We start from the raw sequence: 12,744 nt of genomic DNA on the forward strand, positions 1-12,744 counted from the left end.
TAATACTTTGATTAATATTTAAATGTTTAGGATCTAATGCTATTCCAAAATATTCCTACATTTTTCTTTCTGTTGTATTATAATAACAGTGTAATAGTTCTGATTTATCCCATAAAACTTGATGTCTCATTTGTGAAGCGTCTTGTGGATCAGATGAAGAGCGCATGTTTGATGACAAAACTGCATTGTTCAACTGATTTTTCTGTCTGTCTAGTAAGATATATATATATATCTGGCTTCTGGAACAGAACAGATTCCTTCTCTCTTAATCATAATAAATTTAGTTTAATCCTTTATCCAAGTGTGAGCAAACAAAGTTTGCACCTGAAGTATCTTCAGGACTGGGGTAAGGTGGTACAACACTTGGCAACTCGTTGCAAAGGTGGAGCAAGCTAACTTCAATTAAACTTCAATTTCTCTCTTAATCCTTGAACCATGACACTAATATGCTACATGTTCCAACCACTCATGCGTGAGACTTACATTAAAAAAAAAAAAAAATAGCTTCTTGAAATTAAACTTATATCTCTTAGTGACTTCTTTTGAAGAAGCAGCTCCCATAATCTTTAAATTGGAAATCTAGGTACAAAAAATATTTGAATCTGCTTTCCCATAATCTTTAAACCTGGATATCTAAAATGGCACAAAAAATATTTGAAGCTACTTCCCTCCAGAATTTTGCTGACAGCTAGTAGGGAAATCAAAATGACTGCCACTCCCTTTTTAACACTGAAGAAGAGGACTTATCCTTTTCTGTTAGCAAAGTTGAGTAAACTGCATAATATATAAATGGAATTTACATTCCAAAATAGTGCAACTCTCTCTCTCTCTGCACTGCTAGTTTGCAGTTTGCCTTTTCCTTTTTGGAACTGTTAATTCTGTATTTCTAGTATGTCCCTGGACAACTTTTCTTTCTAAAATTTTCTATTTGATTAATATAAATTAACTAGGTCTAGTTGTTGCAAAGAATCAGATATTTCAAAATGCTTTTACTAAAAAACTATATGGAGTTTTTGATCAGTAGATTTGTTATCAATAAATAACAAGCTATAAACAAACAGTTGAAAACGATGATGAATGTTGCCTCTTTACTGATCAGCCAAATGCAAATCTTTATGCAAAAACAAAACTCAGTGACACTTTTCACTCAGTATGAAACCAATAGGAATTAGAAGATATGGTTTCTTTTTTTTTTTTCTCTGCATAAATATTTTTACATTTTTTCCCCATTAAACTCAATTATAAAAAAAAAGTTTCTGCAGTCATTAATTCATATAGAAAATAGAAACAAATATTAATACTATCTTTTATCATGACAGACTACAATAAATGTGAACAAGGATAAGCCTGATCCCCATTTTTATTTTAAGATGGTTGAAAATTCAACTAATAACTAATATAACAAGAATTTTTATTTGAGCTATGCAGATATTGCAAGACATATGATAAAAAACTTAGGTACAGGGTGATCAAAATTAAAGTATCCCTGTTTAAGGCCTTGTGGAGTATCATCCAGTGATCAAATGCTGCGAAAATTTGCAGTAATATCTTGTGCACCATGTGAAAGTGAAATCTGAGAGATAGAGAGAGAGGGGAAAAAAAAAAAGTAGTTCCAAAATTCACCACCAGGGAGTGCTGCATGATGTACCAAATGTAGCTTTCTCTATGTAATTTTTCTGTGTATGTAAGTAGGAGAAAAGTGAACAGAAGCATAAATAACACATTTTTATTCACTTCCATTATGCCTTCACAGGCTGTACTGTTCAATGTGCTGCCCTTCCCGGTATGCTACAAACTGCATCCTTTACACATTGCATTCACTGGCAGAATATAGCTGATCGGGACTACTGTGTTATGCTGTCTTCACTGCATGGCAAATTATCAGGATGGTCCCAATAAACTCTGTCTTTGAGAAATCACAGGGGTCAGATCAGATGAACAAGGCAGCCATGCAGTGGGAAACACATGATTGATCAATGTGGGTTCCCTGAAATGTCCTCAAAGAACATTTACCTGTACCTCCTGTGTACATATTGATCAATGTGCAGAAAGGCCCCATCCTGCACAAAAATGACTGAAGCACAGGCACTGCTGTAGGTGTGGCACAACAAAATTTTTTATCATATAGCAATACCTCTTGGCAGTAACTGAGCATGTCACAGTACCCGACTGGAGAATGTCCTCATAGAAGAATGGTCCAATGATAAATGAAGCTGTAAATCTGCACCAGACAGTAACTTTGGGAGAAAACAGAGGAATTTGTTGGATTGTATGTAGGTTTTGCATAGCTCATACCCAGCAATTGTGGATATTTACAGCTCCATTCAGGTGAAAGTGAGCTTCATCTCCCCACAAAATCATTCACAGCCATGCAGCTTCCAACTCCACTCAAGCAAGGTATGTTACAGTGAATGTCAGTCAACTTTCAGAGATCTGTGGGTGAACCTCCTGTGTCAGGGTTATATTGAATGGGTAGAAATGCAGAATCTTCCATAGAATTTTTCAGACAATTGTGTAAGACACATCCATGTGTCTTGATATAGCACATACACTGCAGGAACCAACACTGTTATTTATGGTCTGTTTCACAATGGGCAGTATCAACTTCATTCACTTGCTGTGAAGTGATTGGTTTGTGACTGCTGCCAGGTCTAACCCCTAACAATCTAATTTCTTCAGAAAGGCTAATTATTTGTTCCAGAGCACATGGGGATAGTGGACTTCGGTGACATTTGTTCAGGTGACAAAATTGGCAGAGTGCAGCAACAGTATTGCAATTGTTAAAGTAGTACAGCTTCAAAAGCAAAGCATGTTGGGGCAATGTTAGTGCCATCACTGAGGATGCTACTAACAACCAGAATGAAGGGAAAAATCCTGTGTCCATCTTTTTTTTAAACCCTCCTGCTACCTTCAAAGTTGCATGATATGCAAATTCCATGCATATTTGGTGTTTACAATACCCCTGGTATTGTAAACACCAAAAGAACTATGCCCCCCCCCCCAATCTAAGGTATATCTCACAAGGTGAGATATACCTTAGATAGGGAAGATGCATATGCTGTAGTGTACTTAGATTTTGCAAAGGCTTTTGATAGTCTACCACATGACAAGCTCTTATATAAATTGAAACAGATGGGATTGGATAACAGACTTCTGAGTTGTATCAGTGACTGGCTGTTGGATAGGTATCAGAAAATTGTATATGGGGGTGCGGTATCCCGAAAGGGAAAGGTGGTGTGCTGCAGGGGTCAGTTTTGGGGCCATTGATTCAATTTGTATGTTAATGATATTGGGATGGGTCAAGCAGATGTTATGACCACATCGGATAATGACAATGATGCAGAGGATCCTGACATGCAGAAATAGAGAGAAATATGATATCATTGTATAAGGCCTTGATGAGATGTCAAATGGATTATTGTGCACAGATTTGGTCACCTGGTTTTTATGGTGACAAGGATATGTTAGAAAGGGTGCAGAGAAGATTCACAAAGGTGGTCAGTGGTCTTTGGAATGTGGAGTATGAGGATAGATTGAGAGAATGTAAGTTGCAGAGCCTCATGAATAGAAGGAAGAGGAAGGGTATGATTGAGACATATAAGCTAGTCAGGGGTTGTTATCGCGTCGACATGGATATTTTTCATGGAATGGGAGAGGGGACTAGGACAAGAGGTCATTGCTGGAAACTATATAAAGAGGGTGTGAGCAGAGGAGTGAGGAGTAGGTTCTTTGCATGGAGAGTGGTTGCTGAGTGGAATACATTACCTGAGTTTGTTGTGGGTGTAGAAACATTGAATCAGTTTAAGGCTAGGTTGGATGAGCATTGTGTGTAATAGTGTGTATCTTCCATGATGAGTCTCTGATTCCATGGAGGTCAAATGTTAATAATAATAATTTCAAGGAATATTGAAGAGCACTTGGTTTTTGGCAGCATTTAATATTTAACTCAACCCATGGTTTTGTTTTTCCTCAACTGAATCACTCAGTGCTGGAGATTAAGCAGCTTTTGTTCAAAGTTTGTAGGAAGTTTTTGATAAAGATGTTCAATTCCTTAATGATAATACCACATGGCAGATGCATCGACCATGTTGACCTCTCGTTACTTTAAAATTTCTTTCATCTATTCCAAATAGTAGTGCTTATACTAGTAGTAATGGTTATACATACATAGCATCAGAGTGATATGATGGGCTTATTCTTTAACTGTTCAGATTAATGTCTACAAACACATCAAGAACTAACATACTAGGTGAATTAAATAATGATCCTGGACATTTATTCCAAATGATTTTAGCCAGTCTTCCATTAGCTCACTTGTCATCCATCTATTTTTTGTGCACTAATAACATGTGCACTTGCCTTGACCCTCAATTACATGGCTTGGCATGTGATATTCAATACTTTTACATGCATATCAGTAACAAAATGTAATACAGCTTCATCTGCTTGTGGATATCCTGCTTTCTTAGATTTCACAGAGCACTTAGTTGTTGCTATGCAAGAGAATATGGAATTGCAGCCATTTCTCAAGTGGTGAGTATTTGTGTGTTGCTATGTTTTTCTGCATGTGTAACAACATTTCTTTTCAATGTAGCGTAGAGTAATCTTTTTAAAGGCATTCTAAATGGCAATCAGGATCCAAATTTTAGTTAAACTCAATACCCAACACTCAACTTAAATGATAGCATGATAAAGATATGAAGAAGTGTGCATGTGAACTGATCATAACTATTATGTGACTGCCTCTTGGCAGCCACTCTTCTTTCTGGCTTTCCAATTGCCTCTCACCTCTCACACTGACAGTTGGTAACTGTTTTTCACAACAGTTGTAAGAAGCCATGAAGTGTAAGATGCATCTCAATTTCAGAGAACTTAAGATGTGAAAAAATGTGCAATGTAGGATAAAAGAAATATAGTGTTTCTGTTAATGTATCTGTGGACATGTTGGTGACAATTAAAAGAATGATATGGGTTCTTTGGTTGAAAATATGTGGACTGGAATATTCCAAAAGACATGAACAATATTTCTTAAGTCTTCTTAATTAGTGCTTGGCTAACCTCAGACTGGGGTGATGTCATTTTTCCTGAATTTTATGGTTTTTTTTTTTTGTTTTTTCTTGACATAAAATATTCAAGATGAATATACTTTTGAAGGACATAATATATTACTTCTTTCGTTGGCCCTATTAATTCAAAGCACAATGTATGAATGCATTCATGACATTCTGCATGTGTCTTGATAGATTCAGAATCAAAGTTTCATGGTTATGGCCAAAAGGGAGAAAGGAAAACCAAGCATTACATCCATTATGGACCAAATAAAATTATTTGTTTCTCACATGTGTACATAAACTTTTATTGTAAATTAAAGGGGGTTTTTGAGGGATGCGAGCAGATGGGTACTGTGTTTCAGTAAGGATTAAGAATTATTAAGAATACCTACATTGTGAAATATGGCCTCCAAAGAAACTCAATTACTCATAATATAGTGTTTTCTTGGAGGGGCTTATCAAGTATTTTCTGTTACACACTGGAATTGAGGATGCAAGGCCCTTTCTTCATGCAAATCAGAAACATACTCTGAAACATGGCACCTTGAAGTCAGTTGTGATTATAGATATTGAGTGAAACTGAAGTGAAACTTAATGAATAAATAAATTGAAAATTAAGTTTAATTCATTTAAATAAATCTGACAGAACAGAGGTGAAAAAATAGCCATGCAACATCATGAGCCTCCACTAACAGTAAAGCTTGGTGCTAACTTATCAAATTTCAGTAGTGTAATGTAATACATACAGATGGCTAATCAAGGAAATCATTGCTTCCATTAATAAAGTATTTCATACAGTTTATGTTAATCTTTTATTTATCATTATAGTGATAAATGTACTCATTTACTTGACTGTAAAATTTGTTTTTGTAATATCTGATTTTTAACAGTTGATGTATCCTTTTGCATTATTGAGTTATTTTAATTATTTAGTATATTCTTTAAATGAATAATCTGATATTTACATTTTTTTTTCATTACTGTTCAATTTTTAAAATCTTTATTTAAGAATTAGATTTCATTCTTTCAGTACTCATTCAGTAATTTTTATGTTTACCCTATCTCCTTTCTACCATATTATGTTTGATGGGTATAGTGGAAAGTCAGAGTATTATTGTCACAAATCCATCATTTGATATTATTACTGGAATTTCCCCATGCGAACGTTTGAAACAAAAGAATGTTTTGCTGGAAGGTCATATTGCAGAACAACAACAAAAAAAAGTCGTGAAACAAGAACAGCAGCTGGAAGATACAGACACATCCATAATAAAGGATGAGCTTACACCTGGCGATTGCTTGGATGCAGCTAGTCAGCTCTCTGCAGAATCCCGATCAAGCTGCATTTCACCTGCATCTTCTAGTGGGGGAGTTTATTCTGTAAGTCTTTAGAACTTATTTCTAAGTTTTTCTATAATTAGCCTTTAATGTTTTAATAATTAACTAAGATGCAGTAGATGCAGTAGCCTAAAACTAAATCACAATTTTAATTCACATTTTGAGAAAAATGTGGTTTTAAGATATGGATTATCTTTATGACATTGGCATTCATTTTAATATTACTGCTATTTCTGAACCTCCATAGAATCAGAAGACTTACTCATTTTGGGAGGCCAAACTCTCACAGACCACAATATATATATATCATACCTACTTCTGAAAACGTTCAGAAGTAGAGCATTCATCAGCCACTCTGATAATGCATTCCCCCTTGTTCACCACTCACTATGCAAAAAAATCTCTTCTAAGTTACCAGATCTGTGGCCTGATTGGTACCTTATACAATTGAACATCACTGTCTTATTCCCCTGTTTGTTAGCATTGTTCTCATTATGACAGCTGTTTTGTGATCACTGGTACAACTTTTGAGATGTGGCCCCTTGAACTTTCTGTCCAAAAACTGCATATCTATCACCTTGTTCCTGCTCTTGGAATGAAGTTTCTCCAATACAGAACAATTCATTCCGCTTCCTTTCTGGTCATAGTGCAAGCCTTTACACTTAACAACACTGAATTGTTATTCCCAGTCATCTGCCTAAAGTTGCTGACTTTTCGGATCATCTTTTAATGAGCATCACTTCACAGTTTCCTGAAACTGCTCTTCTCAATTTAGAATCATCAGCAGACAGTTGAATATCTCCCAGACCTTAACTACGCCATTGATATGTAGATTAAACAACAGTGTTCCCAGGAAAGAATCCTGTAGTATCCTTCTTCACCTTTCACTTTCAAGACATTGCACCTCATACACAATTTGCTAGTTCATGTCAGCTAACCATCCATTTAAACCAGGTTAGCAACTGATTATTCAGTGGTTTGTCATATAGTATCTTACCGAATGCTTTGCATTATCTAGAAAAATTACCATATCAGTATCTCCCTTATCTAACACACATGTCATCTCTTATAAAATGTAACTAGTTTACTGACAAACCCCATGCTTCTCTCTTTATTTATTTATGAAAGATGTCTTTACAAACCTGATACACAAATTGGCCTATAGTTTGACATCACCGACTTGGATTCTTTCTTATGCAGTAGAACTTTTTTCCACCTCTTCTGGAAATGTTCATGTTGCCAGACTTATTGAATAATTAAGTCAAGGACTTAATTATTCAATAAGTCTGGATTCAATAATTCACTTTCAACAACTATTTTGCATATTCCTTTCATATACATGGCTTCCCATCTAGTCCCATAGTCTTATTAACATCAGCTTGTTTTAAAAACTTCACATTCCTGAAAACTGCTTGCTGGTATTACACCTTTTCTTTCCCACTCTTATTCCTCACTACTCCCAACCTGCCACCCCTTCACCCTTTCTTCTACTAGCCAAATAATTGTGGAATTCTCTAAGATTTTGTTTTGCTGGCTCATCGCTCTCCTTTGCACATAAGGCCGAGATCTATTTATTCAAGATACTTCTATTCTAAGCCATCAGTTCAGCTTCTCTCCAGCTGTCAGCCAGCCATTCTACTTTCATTTTCTATTATTCTCTGCCTATTTTAGACCTTCCCCTTTTCTTATTTCCTTCTGGGATTCATTTCAAAGTCATTGTAGAAATTTCTCTGCTGTCCATTCTCATTATTTGTCAAATCCATTTCCATCTGCATTTTTTTTTATTTCATTAGTAATGCTTTTTTGCTCCAGTCAGCTTATATAAGTCACTGTTTGTTATACATTAGGGGAAAAATATTTTTACAACAGACATTTTGGTTGAAAACTATTTAATTTAGCTTCTTGTTTTGGTCATCTTCCATGCCTCTTATACATGTAAAATAATATGGCCTTGACATTGCAATTGAAGATCTTGATTTTGTTTGCTGTGCAATAACACATCTATTACTTCCCTTATAGATTTCTTTGATTATTATTATTATTATTATTATTATTATTATTATTATTCAGGCCTCCATGGAGTCAAGAGACTCATCGTGGGAGGTCCTTCCCAGGAAACACAGTCTATCATACCACTCCTTGACTCATTGACCATTCTTGCTCTTCAGGAACTGTGGAATGCATTGCCTGAATGCTATTCAGGCAATGCATTCCACAGTTCCACCACCCTCCATGCAAAGAAACCACTCCTCACCCTCTTGCTCACACCAAGCAAAAGAACTCCCCAATGTCTACCCTGTAACTGCCTCTCAACAGTTTAAAAGTCTTGATCGTATCACCTCTCCTTCTTCTATCCACCAAACTCTGCAGTCCACATTTCCTCAGTCGATCCTCATAATTAACATTGTACAGTCCTGAAATCATCTTTGTTATCTGCCTCTGCACCCTTTCCACAGTTAATTTATCCCCTTCAAATCCTGGAGACCAAATTTGAGAACAATAGTCTAAGTGTGGTCTGATCAAGGTCTTATACAATGGAATGACAACTCTTCTCTCTCTCTGCAGGTCATCGTCCTTCTCAGTATTGCAGCTATCCTCTAGGTTACCTTCACCACCTTTGCAATATGCCCCCTGAATTTCAGTTTTCTATTGATCATCACCCCCAGATCTCTTGTCTCCCCCTACTTCCTGCAGTACAGCTCCTCCAATCGAGTATGCAGCCTCCATTGATGTATCCCAAACTTTGAGACTTTGCATTTTGCTGCATTAAACCGAGACACCCCCCATTTGCCATCTTTATATATCTCTCTCTCTCTCTCTCCAAGTCTCTAATTTATATATTAGGTTATCAACATGTAATGCCTTGTCCATTCAAATGTGTTTTCAAAGCTCTTAACAGCATCATGGTGTAGCCATTTCCTTTATTCAGCTGAACTGTCACTTTATTATAGAATGTGAATAAATTACTTGGGGCAGACCTATTCTTAGCGTGCTTTCCAGAAATGACTGAAATATGTGGAATTGGAACTCTTAACAGTCTGCGGATCATCCTTTCCAAGAAATTAGAATCATTAAAACTTAACTGCATCATGCTCATATCGTATGCTCTGACCCTGATTATTCTCACATATTTTTCAGGAAATCCATAACTTTAATAATTAACCATGACGTGTCTCTATCATCAACATCTTGATATATATACCCACAGGAAGAGTACAGTATATTATGATAGTACTACATGAAAAAGTTACACCATTACTAACTTCCAGTCAACAATATTCTTCCAAATTAATCTGTTATCTGTCAAGACTTCAACATTTTCAGATCTTATATTTCTGTTTTCTAAGACACTGTTTACTTTATCAATCCACTTTTTTTTCTTTTTTTTTTTAAAGGTTGAGCCCATACAGAAGAGGTTGGTTGATCAACCTATAGTACATTAGTACTGCATATGGGTACAATATTTATGATAGTACAACATGAAAAAAGTTACACCAAGTTACTAACTTACCTACATCTTGGTCTTTTACCTGCCAGCCTAGCAAAGAACACTTGTTTTGCTAATCTTTCCTCTCCCATTCTGTTTAAATGACCATACCATCTGAGATTAGCTCTACTAATACATTCCTGAATGCTAACAATGTCAAATTCTTTCCTGATATCTTCATTTTTAATATGATGCTGCCATTAATGTCACCTGGTCACTCCACCAATTTTTTTCAGAACTCTCACATCTCAGGTATTCAGTCTTTGATCAAGTGTTTTATTTCTAACCCATTTCACAGATCCATTAAAATTGGTTTGAACACTGTCTTGTATACAGCTAGTTTAGTCTTTTGACTAATCTCTCTCTTATTCCATATAAATGTATTCAGTTGACTTCCTACTGATTCTGTTGTCTATTTCTATATATAATTTGCCATCTTCACTAAAAATTGTGCCCAAATAGCTAAAATGTTTTTCTTGTTCTTTAGGTTCATCCTTCTGGTTGCAGTTGATGTTTTTAATGTTTCTGCCCTTTTTTTTATTATTATTATTGTTTTTTATTACCGATTTTCATTCCAAATTTATAATAACAGTTATTCAATTTAGTCAGGGAATCTTCTGGATTTATTCAGAAGTATAACATCATCTGCATAAAGTAAAGAACTAAGATTAACATTGTGAATTTTGATATCAGATTTAATACCACTTTCTTTTATAATGTGATCCATATAGATAAATGAGTAACAGTGAAGATAATATGCACTCTTGTCACACACCTGATGAAACATCAAACCATTTTCCTATATTTCCTTCAATTCTAACTGATTTATTACTTAAATATAAACTATATATTGCTTAATCTAATATCTCATTTACACCATATAAATGTAGTGTTTTGAAGAGCTTTCTCTTGGCACCTTGTCATATGCATTTTCCAGGTCTATGAAACTTAAATTAAAATCCTAGTTATATTCCCAAGATTTCTCAGCTATTTGTCTTAAAGTAAAAATCTCATCCTACCAACTTCTATTTGGCCTTAAACTTGCTTGTTTTTCACCAAGCTTCCCTTCCACAATTTTTCTTAACCATTTCTCAACTGTGCTTGCATAAATCTTATCAGGAACATTCAGTAAGGAAATACTTTTATAATTCTCACATTCAATTTTATCTCCCTTTTTTTATGAGTACTGTGAGAGCTATATATGGGTACTATTAAAGTTAGGGTCTATTTATAATGAATACATTCTATAAAAAGAGAAAGGCATGAAAATGGACATGGCAATTGCTTGATGATATTATGAAAAATGAAATAGACTTTATTTTGAGTAATAGAAAAGAATTAATAGAGGATATATCAGTAATAAATAAGATTTGGATAGTGCCAATAGAATGATCAGAGCTAAAATCAAATTAAACAACATAAAAAATAGGAGAGAAACAAAAAAGAACTAGTGTTAAAATAATGAAATGATTTGAACACAGTACAAAAAATTTGGAAAGATTTTGACAGAAAAACTTATTTTAAACAAAGAATAACGCCTAAACCCTGCACAAAGAATGGAAAACATTATATCATCAATAGAAAAATCTAATGTAGAAATGTTAAAAAAATATGCAAAAAAAAGTAAATTAAGTCAAAATACTGAAGACTTAAGAAAAGAGAAGAATTGAGAAAGAAAAGACATAAAGGTACTAGGGAAGGAATAGAATTTATTGAATTTAAAAAACTAGTGAGAAGAGAAATAAGAAATTATACTAGAAGTTAATGTATGAATTCTTTCCTTTCTTATTAAAAGTAATAAGAAAGGAAACTAATAAAATAATGAACTGGATTACATGTCTTAAAAATAAAAATAAGGAGATAAAGTATGAAAGAAATAAAATGATGAAAATGTGCGAAGACTTTTATACCAAGATGTATGAAGATATCTTGGACCCACTGAGGATGATGAAAATAAAGAAGCTGAAATGATACCAGAAATGGTGGTGGAAGAAGTGGAGAAACTGATTTTAGAAATGAAATTTAACAAAAGTCCAGGTGAAGATAGAATACTGGCTGAACATCTAAAGGCAGGAGGAAGGATATTGTGGAAGGAACTGAATTTGTTATTTATTGACATCATCAAACAAAAAAAAAAGCCTCTGAATGGTGGAACAATACAATTAGGGTCTTAATCCACAAAAAAGGAAATAAAGAAGAAACAAATAATTACAGACCAATAATCCTATTATCACAAGTATATAAATTGTTTTCAAAAATATTATAAATAGATTAATGATAAAGTTGGATGAAGCTCAACCAGGAAAGCAAGCTGGTTTTAGAAAAATAATTTTCTACAATAGACCATATTCATACTATAAACCAATTAATAGGAAAAAAACTAATGAATACCAAATAGACCTTCATGTGATGTTTATAGATTACACAAAAACTTTTCACTTCATATTTCAAGATGGAATGATAGAAGCATTGGAAAAACAGAATATAGAAAAGAAATATATTAGACTAATAAATAAACTATACGAAAAAGCAACAGCCACCTGGGAGATCCAGGTGGCTGTTGCTTTTTAGTATAGTTTCACTTTCACCCAAACTGTTCAGTGCAACATTGGAAGAAATTTTTAAACATTGGAAATATTTAAAAAACTAAATTGGGAAGTGAAAGAATTAATATAAATGGGAAGCCCCTCAACCACCTAACATTTGCTGATGGCATAATACTCATCACAAAGAGTAAAGAACTGCATCTATGACAAATGAACTATGGTGGGAAAGCCTAAAAGTGGGACTTAAAATAAATTTTGAAAAAACAATATGACAAAAGAATATGAAGAAGAAGAAGACAAAATGATTATAGACATAAATCAA

The 12,744-nt window shown here is 34.3% G+C and overlaps 1 protein-coding gene across 10 annotated transcripts in view; it reads left to right on the forward strand.

The window, feature by feature from the left end:
• Window positions 1-12,744, forward strand: part of LOC150107158 (small G protein signaling modulator 1-like) — a 568,327-nt gene that overhangs the window by 381,925 nt on the left and 173,658 nt on the right. For all 10 annotated transcript variants that reach the window (XM_090391669.1, XM_090391666.1, XM_090391674.1 and 7 more), the window contains one exon: window positions 6,148-6,431. In XM_090391669.1, the coding sequence (XP_090247795.1) occupies window positions 6,148-6,431 (284 nt within the window). The remainder of the gene's footprint in view (window positions 1-6,147; window positions 6,432-12,744) is intronic.

This window comes from Typopeltis vanoorti, chromosome 4 (assembly GCF_054136105.1).
Source record: "Typopeltis vanoorti isolate ZY-2024b chromosome 4, IOZ_Tvanoo_1.0, whole genome shotgun sequence".
NCBI classification, from domain to species: domain Eukaryota; kingdom Metazoa; phylum Arthropoda; class Arachnida; order Uropygi; family Thelyphonidae; genus Typopeltis; species Typopeltis vanoorti.